At 42.8% G+C, this 15263-nt stretch overlaps 3 protein-coding genes across 4 annotated transcripts; 1 reads left to right on the top strand and 2 right to left on the bottom strand.

Annotated features, from left to right (window-relative positions):
• Nucleotides 1-3797: 3797 nt before the first annotated feature.
• LOC127768550 (26S proteasome non-ATPase regulatory subunit 11 homolog) lies at nucleotides 3798-6086 on the top strand. 2 transcript variants are annotated; one of them, XM_052294155.1, is made up of 2 exons: nucleotides 3798-4038; nucleotides 4693-6086. In XM_052294155.1, the coding sequence occupies exon 2, from the start codon at nucleotides 4700-4702 to the stop codon at nucleotides 5975-5977; it is 1278 nt and encodes a 425-aa protein (XP_052150115.1). In that variant the 5' UTR covers nucleotides 3798-4038; nucleotides 4693-4699; the 3' UTR covers nucleotides 5978-6086. The 2 variants fall into 2 exon arrangements, with proteins under 2 accessions (XP_052150115.1, XP_052150116.1); XM_052294156.1 differs by having other exon boundaries at nucleotides 4032-4172.
• A 2159-nt stretch (nucleotides 6087-8245) lies between these two features.
• Nucleotides 8246-10017, bottom strand: LOC127768274 (acyl-CoA-binding domain-containing protein 3). The gene is made up of 4 exons (XM_052293822.1): nucleotides 9971-10017; nucleotides 9567-9684; nucleotides 8698-8760; nucleotides 8246-8586 (listed from the first exon to the last, which is right to left on the bottom strand). The coding sequence occupies exons 1-4, from the start codon at nucleotides 9980-9982 to the stop codon at nucleotides 8312-8314; spliced, it is 468 nt and encodes a 155-aa protein (XP_052149782.1). The 5' UTR covers nucleotides 9983-10017; the 3' UTR covers nucleotides 8246-8311.
• Nucleotides 10018-11902: 1885 nt separating this feature from the next.
• Nucleotides 11903-14073, bottom strand: LOC127768610 (60S ribosomal protein L13-2). The gene is made up of 5 exons (XM_052294223.1): nucleotides 13943-14073; nucleotides 13558-13688; nucleotides 12893-13026; nucleotides 12420-12578; nucleotides 11903-12330 (listed from the first exon to the last, which is right to left on the bottom strand). The coding sequence occupies exons 2-5, from the start codon at nucleotides 13664-13666 to the stop codon at nucleotides 12106-12108; spliced, it is 627 nt and encodes a 208-aa protein (XP_052150183.1). The 5' UTR covers nucleotides 13667-13688; nucleotides 13943-14073; the 3' UTR covers nucleotides 11903-12105.
• Between the last annotated feature and the right edge of the window lie 1190 nt (nucleotides 14074-15263).

Consider the following 15263-nt stretch of genomic DNA (forward strand, 5'->3'; position numbering starts at 1 on the left):
GTTCTCAATGGCGAAGACAAACCCGGCAAACCTGAAACAAAGTTGACTTTTGACATGGTTTTAAATATATCCACAACAATCAAGCTAGCTAGGTGAAAGTTGAATTGAAGATCCTTCGAGGAAATAGCCCAAGTACATTTTATTCAAACCGTGATCTCAAATAAGATGAGTTCTCACACATATGAAAAATATGCCACTTATATTGATTTGAATAAGTTTACATTTCTGATTTGTTTCCACGTTGGAAAATGCTGTGGGTTCTGCAATAGGATAGTACAATTGTAATACACTTTCTTTCTCTCTATATATAGTCGTCTATAATCTCTATACATCCCCTCACTTATATTCAATTGAAATATGAATAATGTTAATGTCTGTCTCAAACTAAAAGCTGTAGAAACTGAGAAAAGGAGAGTAAAGAAGTACAATTCAAGGTAGTAGAAGCGTGGGAACTATGTTGGATTTTTTATAATTTGATCCTTTTAAAAAACTTATTTCACAAATAGACCCTTAAAAAAATTTATCCCAGAAATTATCTTTTTTGGGTGCTAGAGTCACTGGCGCCGTGGTCCACTGGGACGGCGCCAGCATCTCTAGCTCCATCGCACTGACGTGGCAGGGAGCGTACTAATGATGCTATCGCTCCCCCCCCCCCCCCCACACACACACACACCATTTTTCTCCTTCTCTAGTATAGAGGAGAGATTTGCAACTTTTTATTATTTTTCTTTTATATTTTTGATATTTTTTCACACTTAGGGGCACACAAGAACCAACGATAGGAAAATTAAGCTCAAACGGACGAAATATGTGAAACGTATAATTTTTCAAAGCTCTATCGAAAAGCTTCTCACCTAGAAAACATAATCTTGGCGGAATTTGGAGATTCTAATGTCATGAAATCTGGCAAAGCTAGGGAAAATTGGATGTAAATTTTTCTGTAAATGTCCGTAGATATATAATTTGTCTGATTCCGAGTCCGTATGAGAAAGTTACGCACCTATTTTAAGGAAGGACACTCAAATGTAAAAAAAAACTCCACGTACCATATCTAAGCAGTACTAGTAAAAAAAAGGTTAAAGGGTTTATAGGATTACGGAAATATAATCTACTAATTGTTTTTGGTATTTTTGGGACTATAGAAAAAACAAAAACAATGAAGAACATGAAGTTTCTTACCGATAAACGATAAATCTTTAGTGGATTCGAGAATGGAGAGAGAGCAAGAGCAGTGGCGCTCAGGCTCGGGTAGGGAGGGCACGGGAGGGGGGGTGCTCCAGAGAGCGCACAAGGAAATAAAAAAGATGGCGCCGTGGAGAGGGGGGCGTCAGCATCATTGGCGCGCTCCCCCTGCCACGTCAGCGTTGGCCCGTCACGGTGGCAAGGGAACGGCACTAGAGATGCTGGAGCCATCCCATTGGACCACGGCGGCCAATGACTCTGACACCCAAAAAAGGACCATTTCTAGGATAAGTTTTTCTACAGGTCTATTTGTGAAATAAGTTTTTCAAAAGGATCAAATTGTAAAAAATTGAAGGGAACGATGCATTGTTTGCTAAGGGCATTTACAATGGAGACCACTGCTACTAGTAGTATCAACCTGCCACATGCCACATAGGATAAGACTATACAAAAGCTACACTACCTACAATGTGGACCACCTCTTGGTATATTTTATCTTTCAACCCCTAATAATTTATGTGTCAGTCCTTACTATATTTTGTATTATCAGATCAATCAGAGTTTTGTATGTTGGACCGTATAATAACGAAAGGAAGTACATATACACCCTTAAAATATAATGGACCCACCTTTCAACTACCCACGTAACCCCTCCTCTCCCCCGGGCGATCGAATGCCGCCGCCCCCTCCTCATCCTACGCCGCCACCCCTCCTCACCCAGCGCCGTTGCACCGCGATCCTCCTCTAGCGACATCACGATTTCCCAACCACAGAAGCCGCCCCATCCAGTAACGCCTCTCCCCTTCAACTTGGGCCATTTGATATGTGAATCTGTAGCATAGCTGAAATGTACAAGTACTTTACGAACTCGTTTTGTGCATGTTTACAACGTGTTCCCAAAACCAAACTAGAGTAACGAAGGGTTTTTGGCACAAAGCCTTGACCAACGAAGGGCGTACGTACACTTGTGGCGGCTATAACAGCAACTTTGCAGGCATGTTTTTTATTACCTGCGCGAGCTAGGGAATATGCATGCCCGTAAGTATGAACTAGCTAGTCTAAGTCATGCTGAGTAACACTACTTAAAAATTGAATTTTTACATACGATCAAAACTTAACGGCCCCATCTTTTCGTTTATATTTATACTTATCAGCCAAAATTTGAATTTTCAACTTTAAAGTTGGAGTTGATTTTGGGATAGTTTCATCGAATTTTATTTTGCATCCTTTGCTTTGATATCGCTAAGAATACGTATATAAAAGTTTTATTCATAAATTATTTTTCATTAGCAAATATCTCGTTTGGCTGAGCGTTATTTTGTTATGCGGTTGGACCGTCCATCTGCCCAGAGATATTTGTAAAAATCGCTATTTTTTTCGTGCGGTTGGCACACCAACACATGAAAATTGGATTTTCGCGTGTGGGTGCTTATGTCATCTGCACGCGAAAATAAAAATTGCAAATAAAAATAAAAATATCAAAAATCCCATCCGCTGCCGCTCGTTGTCGTTGTCACCGAAGCCCAGTAGCTCCTCGTCGTCGTCACCCGCAGTCCACCTTCGCTCGTCGTCACCGAAGCCCTGCAGCTCCTCGTCGTCATCGCCGTTGCCGCGTGGGACAGGGAGCCGCATCTGTCGCTGCCATGCTCCGCACCACCGGATCCACCGCTATCGAGCTCCCTGCCATTCCTGCTCCCTTGGAAGAGGAGCCAAGGAGCCTCCCGCCGCCGCCCTTCCCCGCGCCTCCACAACCACCGCCCCGCCGTTGGATCCGCCCAAGTCGAATCCGCACTTGATGGATCTGCCGCTTCCCTGCTGCACCTGCTCCTTCGCCGACTGCGTCGCTTCCACGACCCGCATCGGCCGCTGGCGCTCCCGCCGTCGTCGCCGCTAGCCCGAGCCCGCCGTTGGGATCCAAGTGGAAGTGGGAGAAAAAAAATGAGTGGTAGAGAGAGATGAAGTTGTGGAAAAATGAGAGTTGAGAGAAAAAAGGTGAGGAGAGATTATGACTTAAAATTTTGAAGATATTGAGAGGGAAAAGATGAGGGAGGTCAGACTTGTAGATGGGCCTTTCCTCTCTCTCTTTCCTCTCTCTCCCCCCCCCCCTCTTCTGGTCTCGCGTCCCATCTCCGATCTCACTTTGCCTCTCCCGACTCCCCCGCCGCTCCGCCCGCCGCTCTCGCCTGCCTCCGCTTCGCCCGTAGCCTGGCACCGCTCTGCCCGGCTCCGCTTCCGCCGGCCGCCGTCCTCCCTCACTGAAGAAGAGAAGAGAGAAGAGGGAAAAGAGAAGAGAAGGAGAAGAAAAAAAGATGTGTAGCTGACATGTGGGTCCCACGTACTATTTTTAATTATTTTTTGCTGACTAGGATGCCACATCAACGAAACCACCCATATATACTTTCATAGGACCTTAATTGCATGGTTTATGTGAGTTTAGGGTACACATTTCTGGATTTGTGGTTAAAGGACAAAAAAAAATCTCGCTGTTAAGTTGAGGGACCTCTAGTGAACTTATTCGAAATCAGACTATCCGATGCCACGAGAGCCCAAATCTACCGGGCTGGGCCTTGAGCCTTACTTAAACCCGGAGAGGGAGGGCCGTCGTTGGGTCCCACCTCCTCCGACTTCGCCTCGTCCACTCCACCACGCCGCCGAAAGCCGCAACTCTCCACCGCCGGCTCGGCGTCGGCGTCCGAGACCGAGTAGTAATCCACAGATCTCCTCCTCCTGTTCTTCTCCTCCAAGAAAGAAATCTTGAAAGCCCCCCAACACCAGCCGACCCCTAACTCGATCTCGTCTCCGTATATACACTGATCTCCCTCCCGCCGCGAGTGTAGCAGCAGCTCCGCCGCCGCGGTGAGCACCCCGCACGGCACATCCTCTAGCGCCCTTTTCCCACGCAATTTTGGGGTTGAGTTGTGTTACTAGAGATTTTGGTTGCGACCTAGGGTCCGGGAGTTAGTTTGCGATGCATCTATATGAACAAAAGGGTAATTGTATATTTGTCCTCTTTTTTGTGTGTGAATTGATACTCTTGAAGATTGTGCCTTTGGTGCATCGATGCAGCAGCTGGTTTAACCATTAACTGATAAAATACCCCCTGATGAATTCTTTTGTCTATTCAGGGACAGAATATCTTGATAACCTAGAATTTCCTTGGATTTGCCTTGCCCCCATAATTGGGATTTGGGAACAAGTCTAGGCATGCCCGTGAGCAGAATATTTTGCAACACTTAAGCAAAGAGTGTTATACAAGTCCCAGTCTTAACATGTAGCTGTAGAGGATAGAAATTGTTCAGAGGAAGTTGTTTGATTATATAATCTGTTGTTATAGTTCTCTGAGTATTGGTTGTGCAATGTGACAGATCACAGATGTAATGAGAACCACCAAACTGAAAAATAATTTTCCTGATTTACTATGTGTACTTTGGATTGTTTTCACGTTTGTTCTGGCTATTTCTGATTTGTTTTGTAACTCTCATTGTAACATTTCTTTCATTTTACTGACAGAGCGATCATGTCTTCTATGGAATCATCTTGCCTTCCTGCAACCACTGAGTCAATAGTGAAGGCTCAGGAAGCTAAAGACGCTTCGGAGTCCATTTCAATCCTTTACCGTGTTCTACAAGACCCGTCATCTTCTGCAGAGGCTCTGAGAACCAAGGAACTTGCAATTACAAATCTTACCAACTACCTCACTAAAGAGAACCGGGCTGAGGAGCTGCGAAACCTTCTAACCCAGCTCAGGCCTTTTTTCTCGTTGATTCCCAAGGCAAAGACTGCAAAAATTGTCCGTGGAATCATCGATGCTGTTGCCAAGATAATAGGAACATCTGAACTTCAGATCTCACTCTGCAAGGAGATGGTTGAATGGACCCGTGCTGAGAAGCGGACATTCCTTAGGCAGCGTGTGGAGGCAAGGCTAGCAGCCCTTCTGTTAGAGAATCAGGAGTACACTGATGCTCTTACTCTCCTTACTGATCTTATCAAGGAAGTCAGGAGGCTTGATGACAAGTTGCTTCTTGTGGACATTGATCTTCTGGAGAGTAAACTCCACTTTTCTCTGAGAAACCTGCCAAAGGCCAAAGCTTCATTGACTGCTGCTAGAACAGCAGCGAATGCCATTTATGTTCCACCAGCACAACAGGGTACTATTGATATGCAGAGTGGAATCCTTCATGCTGAAGAAAAGGACTACAAGACTGCTTACAGCTACTTTTTCGAAGCATTTGAAGCATTCAGTGCCCTGGAGGACCCAAAGGCCATCTTCAGCTTGAAGTACATGCTCCTGTGCAAGATAATGGTTAACCAAGCTGATGATGTCGCAGGAATAATCTCATCTAAGGCTGGTTTGAAGTATCTGGGTCCTGATGTTGATGCTATGAAAGCTGTAGCTGATGCCTACTCAAAAAGATCTCTCAAGTACTTTGAAACTGCCCTTCGTGATTACAAGTCTCAGCTGGAGGAGGACCCTATTGTGCACAGGCATCTTTCATCTCTGTATGATACCCTCCTGGAGCAGAACCTGTGCAGGCTGATTGAGCCGTACGCAAGGGTGGAGATTGCACATATCGCGGAGATGATTGAGTTGCCAGTTGATCATGTTGAGAAGAAGCTGTCGCAGATGATCCTTGACAAGAAGTTTGCAGGAACTCTCGATCAAGGTGCTGGCTGCCTCATTATCTTCGAGGATCCCAAGACCGAGGCAATCTTCCCTGCTACACTTGAAACTATTTCGAATGTTGGGAAGGTCGTTGACAGTCTTTACATGAGGTCTGCCAAGATCATGGCTTAATGTCTTTACAGTCATTTGCGTTTACTTGTTATCTCTAATTTCATCTTGCTTCAGTTACTGTTGGTCCTCATAGACATTTAATCCTGCATATTGACATTTTTATTCTGCATGTTGATCTCTCCTAGTTAAAGAAAAGGTACCCTCTTGAATGCGAACAAATACAATTTGGTGTTTCTTACTTCGTATGGTGCAACTGTGCTAGTACCATAAACATAACCTGATGCCTAGGTTATATTTGTTATGTCAACTTATTTTGTCTTTAATGTCAGGCTAGCTTATTTACGATCTTATGATGTTACAATGCACATGGATGGCTATCATTTTGCTGGAAAGAGAGAGATGAACAGGTTGGATGGCTATCATTTTGCTGGAAAGAGAGAGATGAACATGTGAAAATTGTGATGAACTGCCTTGTCAAAGCTTTCCAGAGAGAAACATGTGAAAATTGTGATGAACTGCCCTGTCAAAGCTTCTTTTTGTGATGAACTGTCCTGTCAAAGTTTTTTTTTTCATTTTTACCCCTCCCAAATCCTGTTAAAGCTTCTTTCCTTTTCATTGTTATGCCTCCTGAATCATGACCATGGCATTAATTGTTACCCCTCCTGAGTCCTGATCATGGCATCCTGATAATACTGAATTTAAACATGAGGCAGTATAGATATAATCTTCCGTGTGTGGTAGTATAGGCCCTATATAATCTCCCGTGTGTGGAGTTGAACAATTTCAGTCTTTTCTTTCCTGCCTTCTGTAAAGGGCGTTTATTATGTTCAGTAAGAAGAATTTCAGTCTTTTCTCTCCTGCCTTCTGTAAAGGGCGTTTATTATGTTCAGTAAGAAGCTTATGAGCCATAGTAGTACTAGTGGCCACCAGCCACCAAGAACTCGCTGGAATTTGATGACTTTTGTCCCAGCAATTTTTCTGGGCATCCATGGCCACTGAATTTGCAGGTTTGCAAGATGTTTCGATCGAATTTTCTTGAGATTTCCACTGATAACCTGAAACGGAGGGAGTATCAAACCCGGTCGGTACGGCGGCGAGTGGTGTGGCGGCGGCGGTGGATGCTGGTCCGGGCTGGGGTTCTACATGCTGCTGCTGCTGTGCCTGGTGCTGTGCGCCATGTTCGCCAACGAGGGTGTCAGGTTGTGGATTCCAGGGACGCTGCTGGCTGCTTCACTGCTCGGCTGCTCTGCCTCAACCTCTTCTCAGGTGGTCAGGTCTTAGGCTATGGACATCTCTGAAGATTTCATCTTTTTTGCAGGAATTTCTTGGCTTCTTGCCAAGTTGCCATTGCCAGATGAGATCGTGCATGTGTAGAATGAATGAACATGATGAGTAAACAGTATATTTGTGTGCAGTGCAGTGTTGTTGATCTATCTAACTATGAACAATTAAGCATTTTCATTTTTCATATATATGTTTTTGGCCTTCTGATCAATACATTTGTTTTCTCTTTATATTGTGTTGTCTTCTGAGATAGGAATATGATCCAGGATATGATGGTTATTACTGCTTATTACCACTTGAAATTGGGGCATGTAACTGGCAACCATTATTTTTCTATTGTGCAGTACACAGACAGAGAGATGAAAGATTACAGGATATTATGATCCATAGGACTAAGGCCTTGTTTAGTTCCCAACGTTTTTCTTCAAACTTTCAACTTTTTCATCACATCAAACTTTCTTACACATACAAACTTATGTATAAATTATGCAACAGTACACACAAAGAGGTACATACTCCCTCCGTCTTCGAATATAAGGGATTTTGACTTTTTGCTTGCACTGTTTGACCACCTTATTCAAAAAATTTGTGCAAATATAAAAACCGAAAAATTGTGTTTAAAGTATTTTGGATAATAAAGTAAGTAACAAAAATAAATATCGATGAAGGGAGTAGTTCACATCCCAAATGGATAGAATGGAAAGCGCAACCAGATAGCACAGAGTTTGTTCAGCTTTTGAGCCTTAAATATGGACGAAAAAAACCAATTGCACAGTTTGCATGTAAATTGCGAGACGAATCTTTTGAGCTTAATTACGCCATGATTTGATAATGTGGTGCTACAACAAACATTTGCTAATGACGGATTAATTAGGCTTAATAGATTCGTCTCACAGTTTACAGGCGGCATCTGTAATTTGTTTTGTTATTAGTCTATGTTTAATACTTCAAATGTGTGTCCATATACGTCAAAAAAAATTTGGCACACCAACTTTTCGTAAAAACATCACATCGAATATTTGGACACATGTATGGAGCATTAAATATAGATTAAAAAACCAATTGCATAGTTTGCATGTAAATCGCGAAATGGATCTTTTGAGCCTAATATTAGCCATAAGTGCTACAGTAACCCACATGTGCTAATGACGGCTTAATTAGGTTCAAAAGATTCATCTCGCGGGTTCGAGGTGAGTATACAATTTGTTTTTTCATTTGTGTCCGAAAACCCCTTCGACATCTGGTCAAACGTCCGATGTGACACTCAAAAATATTCATTTCACCAACTAAATAGGCCCTAAACACAGCCTTGAGAGCAGCAGCCTCCTCCTGGAGTTGCTTCACCTTGGTGATGTAGTCGCTCATTGCTTCCTCCTTTGATTTGCCTGCGAAGAATGCAAAAAATTCAGTTCAGGAGCACGGAGAAACAGGCAAGAGTATTAGAATGGACAGACAGGAAGACACAGTTATGTAAGGACAGAGAGAAGCATATGGACCTTCAACAGCCTTCCATGCATCCCATTTCGCCCTGTCCCTCTGGGCGAATATGCCAGGACGAGCTTCAGAAGATTATAGAAAAGGAAATACTAAGCAACATCGTCGTGACAAGTCCATATGAAGAGCTGTTGGCAAGGTGAGTCAAATTCATATCAGAAATTGACTGATTGATTAGAAAAGGGACAAGAGGGCAATAGATAGTCAAAATTTGGAAGGAGCAGTGAGATTTTACAAGTTAGGCAAAGAAATACTTTTGTTCTCCCCCTCATTGCAATGACAAATTCAGGTGGGAGCCCCCCCCCCCCCCCTGGCGGGTGATTTAGTAAAAAAAAAAAAGTTATACAAAGAAATAGATAGTCAAAGCACATGTACCATGTAGTAGCTTCTACTTTTCAGCACAAAACCAAAAATATAGATAAAAACTATAAGATTTCACAAACATGTTGTGAAAGGACATAGTCACAGTAGAAGACTGAACATGGAAAGCTATGAAAAGCTAGATGCAGCAAATTTCTACTCCATATCAATTGTTGTAGAGTGCGGGTCAATATCAATTGTTGCAGTCACAAATTATTATAAAAATATGGTGAAGAACCCAATACACCATAAATTTGATGTGAAAGATTCTATGAAAGAACGGTATTGTTTCAAATCAGACAGATTTTTTGGGGAGTGATAAAAAAAAATCATAGCGATCTATGAGATCTTGTGTTAGGGATCATAATCCATGCCATGTAAACTGTACGTCTCTGAATGAAATCAAACACAGTACGCTAGTAACTCAATAATTGTGCTCCACATCCAGAACATGCCTGAAAAAACAGAAGTAACAACTGAATACTCAATACCAAATATTCGGTATACATACAAGTATTCACATCTCCAACGGTGGCCTGCTTGTAGAGTCCATAGAGGATAAGCTTGTCCTCGTTGCTAGTGCTCTCCGGCAAGGTCTTCGCCTTCTCAGCGTACTCCTCAAAATCCTCCTACAATTGGATATCAGACACAAATTGTTAGCAGATCATGCTTCAATCACACTGTTACGCTAAATCTTTCTTCAGAAGTTCCAATCTTAAGCCAATTACACTTCGCAAAGCAACGGAAAATTACAATTCACGGAATAATTGCAGCATCTTAAACAAGAAGGTTGCATCTCATAGATCTTTTGACAAGACTCACTGAACGATGGTTAAAGATTTGATCTTTATAGCGGTATTAAGCGTAGAACGGTAACGTTGGTGGATTGAGAGAGTGATCTGTAATTCTTTATACCTGCAGACCCATGGCGGCTTGAAGGTTTTCGAATTCTTCTCTTCTTGGAATTATCAACGGCGTCGATCAGGAGCGAGTAGATCGGGTCTCTTTTATAGCGAGGTCCTGCAAATGAATAGCGCAAAAATCCCTGCTTTTTGTTCTAATTCAAAGTAGGTCCCTGTGCTAAAGATCAATTTTAATTTTTCAGGGAAGCCCTCAGCATGAATTTTATTAAGAGAGATAAATCTGTTGTCATTTTTCTACCATGCACAAAATTGCATGCTAAAAGAAAAGAATTGACAAAAACTTCAGACAAATAGGAGATATAGTATTTTTTTTCAGCAATAGAAACATGTATATGTCATATATCCCTCAAGAAACTGTTATGTAACCGTTCAAGTAAAAAATACAGAGTTGAGAGAGCATGGAGAATTTATTGCTTCATAATTTTTTTTAGGTTGGAGGAGTTGGCTAAAGAAGACATTGGTCTATAAGTCTTAAGGAAGAGCTGATGCACATGTTGTTCTGTTTTCCATAGTTTTGTTCAGCATTTATGATCATCTTGTAAGAGAAGAAACATTTCTTGACAAGGACCAGAAGAAGCATTAGTGTAATGCAGACAGTAGCCAACTGCTTTGGCATCCTGTTTTGAAGAGCAGCAACTATAATAACCTACAACAACTGCTTCTACACCCTACTAATAGCTGTAACATGCAAGGAGTTAAGCTGATCTGGGCCAACTGTCTGTCTTATACTCCCTCCGTCCCAAAATAAGTGCAGTCATAATTTTCCGCGTCCAACTTTGATCATTCGTCTTATTTGAAAAATTTTTAAAAAAAATTAAAAACATAAGTCACGAGTAAAGTATTATTCATATTTTATCATCTTATAACAACAAAAATGCTAATTATAAAAAAATTTCAAATAAAACGGACGATCCAAGTTGTGCGTGAAAATTCATGGCTGCACTTATTTTGGGACGAAGGTAGTACTATTCAGTTTTCCCAGAGCACTCTTCCTACAGCAAATCACTCAGTCAACTGCAGCCTAGATACCACTATATGTAGCCTGTTGAACAATCACTGTCACTAGCTTATGCTCAATTCAGTGTGATTGACTCAACCTGCTTTTATATTCAGATTTTCCTCTTTTTTTTTTTCGTTCTATTTTGTCATTTTGCAAGTCATAGTTGTATGTACAAAGCTAGTGGCCTGTCAACATATATCCAGGTTGTCTGATAAGCTGTTGAGCTGATAAATACAATGTGATGTATCATGTATGATTCGAGTCCGTTGCCCAAAGAGATCAGATCAGATGATGAGCTTCACCATGCGTGCATGGCAAAATCAGACAAAAAAAAAACTTTATTATCAATTTTACAATTGCATACATATTCTAGTAAGAGAATGCATCAGTAAAGCCGAAAAGAACGGCAGCAAATCCATCAGTCTTTCTTTTCCAAATGGTGCAAGAGAATAACATCACCTTTCAATCTCTACAAGATTTTAGATCAGATCCAAAGACGCCATGCCACATTACCACTATGCTAGATTGCCAGCACCAAGCAACAATTGATTCCAAGGTCCACAATCCACACACTGAACTTAGCAATCCTTTTCTTAAAACAACTTATTCCCACAAAGCTACCAGCCAAATAGAAACAATGAAATTCCACTCAAAAGGGGGTGAAACAGGATAGCACCTAATGATTGCATAATGTGCACAAATTACAGCAGCCAACTCAAAACCATGCACCATGTAAGCCTTGTCAAAAAGTGATCAGCCAAGGTCAGAGACCAAGCACAAGGTTTTCACAGTAGTCACAAACAACATAACTCTGCACCGTAGGATCTCAATAATCAGTAGCAGCACTAGGAACAAACATGCATATGTTGTACAACATGCCTAATGCATTTTAGCAAACATTCCTGAAGGTGCACACAGCACAGATTAATCAGACACAACACATGGATGGAATTTCATTCGATAGCAGAGCATGCAAATCAGTACCAGATATCAAACAGAAGGGGTATGATGACACCAAAATGATAAGCTGGTCTCTATTTCCAGCACAAAAACAAAATTTAGATTTAGTCCCTGATAGCATCCACTAGCTGCTGAATATAACAAAACAGATACTATGTCCGGTCACTTCACTTCTTCTCTTCCTTCTCTGCCTCAGCAGCCCTCTTCTGGCGGGCACCAACATGGCGCTGGTTCATCCTCTCAACACGGAGCTTAGCATAGGCCTTGAACGCCTTCATCTCATCGGTGACCTTCACAACCTCAACTGAGCGCTTCTCACCACGAGCAATAGGCATGTAGTCACCCTGGACCTGGGTGGCAGTGGCAAGTTCCTCGGCAGTGGAATCACCAGCCTGACAAAAGAGCACAATCAAGCTCATAACCTGATAGTACCTTCAATAACTATATACAAGGAGTAAAGGACAACAAACTGCAGCCATACCTTGACCTTGCGAGCACGCCTTGGGAAGATAACCAGCTTGGCCTTGTATGTCTTGAGCCTCTGGACATTAGCCTGGAGTCCCTCAAGTGAGCGGTTCTTGCGGCGGTGGTCCACGGAAATTCCAATGGTTGGAGCATACTTCTTGGGGATGCCCGCAGCCTGTGTTTATAGGAGAACAACATCAGCACAAATATAAAGTTACATAATAAATGCAAATGTTTTTTTTCTACAGATTATGTAATGGCAAGAACACACTCAAAGCATTAGCCAATGAAACTAGAATCTTAATCCAAATTTAAATGGCATTCAACACTTAGAGAAGGGGAAGGGGGTTTCTAATCTACTGACAAGACAGTTGCTTATCTAATATCAACATGCAAGCAGTTCAGATTTAACCAAACAGAGTCCAAAAGGTGCCAGTACACTAGATTGATAAGGGCTACTCAAATATAGAGATACAACAAGAACATCACCTTCAGCTCCTCAAGGGTAAAGCCTCTCCCAGCCCTCGACTTCATGTTGTACTTCAAAGTTTGGCACTGAACAATGGGTCGAAGAGGGCCAGATGTTGGGCGGGGGAAGATCTTCACAGCCTTCTTCTGGCGAGCTGTACAACAAAAGAAAAAAAGGATGATTGTCATAAGAATGCACACATATAAGGTGAAAAAAGCGGGCGCAAACATATTTGCTGTGGTTATGCTAGCTTAAAATCTAGCTGATTACTACAATAGTACAAAAATGTTATGTCCATAAAGAAACAAATGATGCTGGAGTGCTTATTATTGTTAATACAAAATGTATGTATATTCAAAACTTATACGGAGCAAAGCCTATTTCGCTTATCAATTGACCATAGATGGTGATAGATTGTCGGAAAGAACTAATCATCTTTTATGGCATACAATATGTGAAAACCAGAAAAGGCGAAATAGCTGGTGATATAACGGAACATTGCAGACAAAGCTAAACTAAACTAACATTTCATGTAGCATTCAATTCAGCTAGATTAGCAATCAACCTTACACTAGACGCAGCAACAGAAGGAGACAACCGTATTTAATTCATAAATTCAAGCACATGCAGTACTAGTGGCAATTGCTAACATAGTCATGCGCGATAGGGAGGCCAGGGAGCTCACCAATGCGGCGCCTCTGCTTGCGGGCGGGCTGGTTGAACCATGTCTTGACATAGTTCTGCCAGTGCTTCTTGAAGTGGCCATTGGGGATAACGTTGTTGTGCTTCACCATTTTCTCCTCCTCTCCTTCTTACCTGTGCGCATCACACAAACACGAACACAAACCTCACATCAGCGACTACCAACAACCCGATATACAGCGGCGAGACCATATGCACGCGCAATCGAGCACATCTACAACTATAGCCTACTACGAAGAAACAGGACGAACGGATCAGCCCGACGTCTGGTCGAGAAACTACGGCGCCGGCACGCGCGGTGGGGAAACAGAGGCGAACGCTTGCCGGAATGGGGATCGAGAGAGCGAGCGAGCGAGCGGGCGGCGTACCTGCGCGGCGGAGCGAAGAGGAGAGCGACGGCGGCGGCGGCGGAAGGGGGGAGGAAGACGAGCGGTGGCAGAGGGGGGTTTTGGAGTAGGGTTAGGTGGTTATAAGGGAGCCGCCGCCGCGCGCTCCCCAGCCTCCAGCCCTAGATCCGACGGCCGAGATCCTCCCACCCATCGGTCTCACGGTTGATGGTCCGGGAGTGACGGATCGAATAGGCCGATGTGTATGATGGGCTTTTTTAATCGAACGCGTCGGCCCATTTCGTCTCTTCTTTTTTTATTTGCTTTTAGCGATCCCTTCCGTATTTGGATTGGCCGTGTTTAGTTGCAAATTTTTTCTTCAAACTTCCAACTTTTTTATCACATCAAAACTTTTCTATACACGTAAATTTTCAACTTTTTTATCACATCGTTGCAATTTCACCATACTTTTAATTTCGACGTGAAACACACTCAGAATAAAGAGAAGTGAAATCTGTGGGTTCTGACGTGGTCCAGTGGGCGTGACGTGGCGCCAGCAGTGGCATGCGTGCTTCCACGTGGCATATGTACTACAACTTTGCCTTTTCATTTTGTTTTCGAGGTTATCGGCCGCCGTTCTACTCGATATACACACGTTCGTCAAAAATTATTTGTTTTTTTAGCAAAATATTCAAGGGACAACGCCAAGGGGTGGCAATTCCCCCGTTGGGGCGAGGGTGGGAGAGAATTCTCATCCGTGGGTGAGTGGAGACGGAGGCCTGCAAAATTCCAGGGATAGGGACGGGGATCGGAATTAACCAGCGGGTGACCTGGAGGGGCCTCCTATCTAAGTTAACTCTCTAAAAGTTGCCCATTGCAATAATATAGTCCCTACAATCCCATTCAAAATTGACATATAGAATCTCAACGCCTTAATTTCCCTCAACCGTAATACCTTTCCTTTCTTCAACCAACCCACATTGTTGGGGCCTATTGAAATTTTATCGTACTATTATTCAGTATATTGCAATACTTTTATGGAGTATTAACTCCATCCAGGTGATGCAGGCCCCAGTCACCCGTTGGGTTCCCTATGAAGACGGGGACGATGACGTTTTTCACCCAACTTCCTTTCCGGGGCCGGGGCCAGGGGTACCCACATGAGGGTGGGGGCAGGCGCATTTCAACCCAACCCCGGTCCCACCTGTCCCGTTGCCACCCTTTGTCAGCGTATTCAAAACGACATCGAATTATTAACACATCCATATAACTGTACATCGGTCCATAACCAATACTACTCCTTTTATTATTCTTGATCATCAGACATCACTACTTCAACTTTGCCATTAGTATTTTTGATACG

This window comes from Oryza glaberrima, chromosome 3 (genome assembly GCF_000147395.1).
Source record: "Oryza glaberrima chromosome 3, OglaRS2, whole genome shotgun sequence".
Lineage (NCBI taxonomy): Eukaryota > Viridiplantae > Streptophyta > Magnoliopsida > Poales > Poaceae > Oryza > Oryza glaberrima.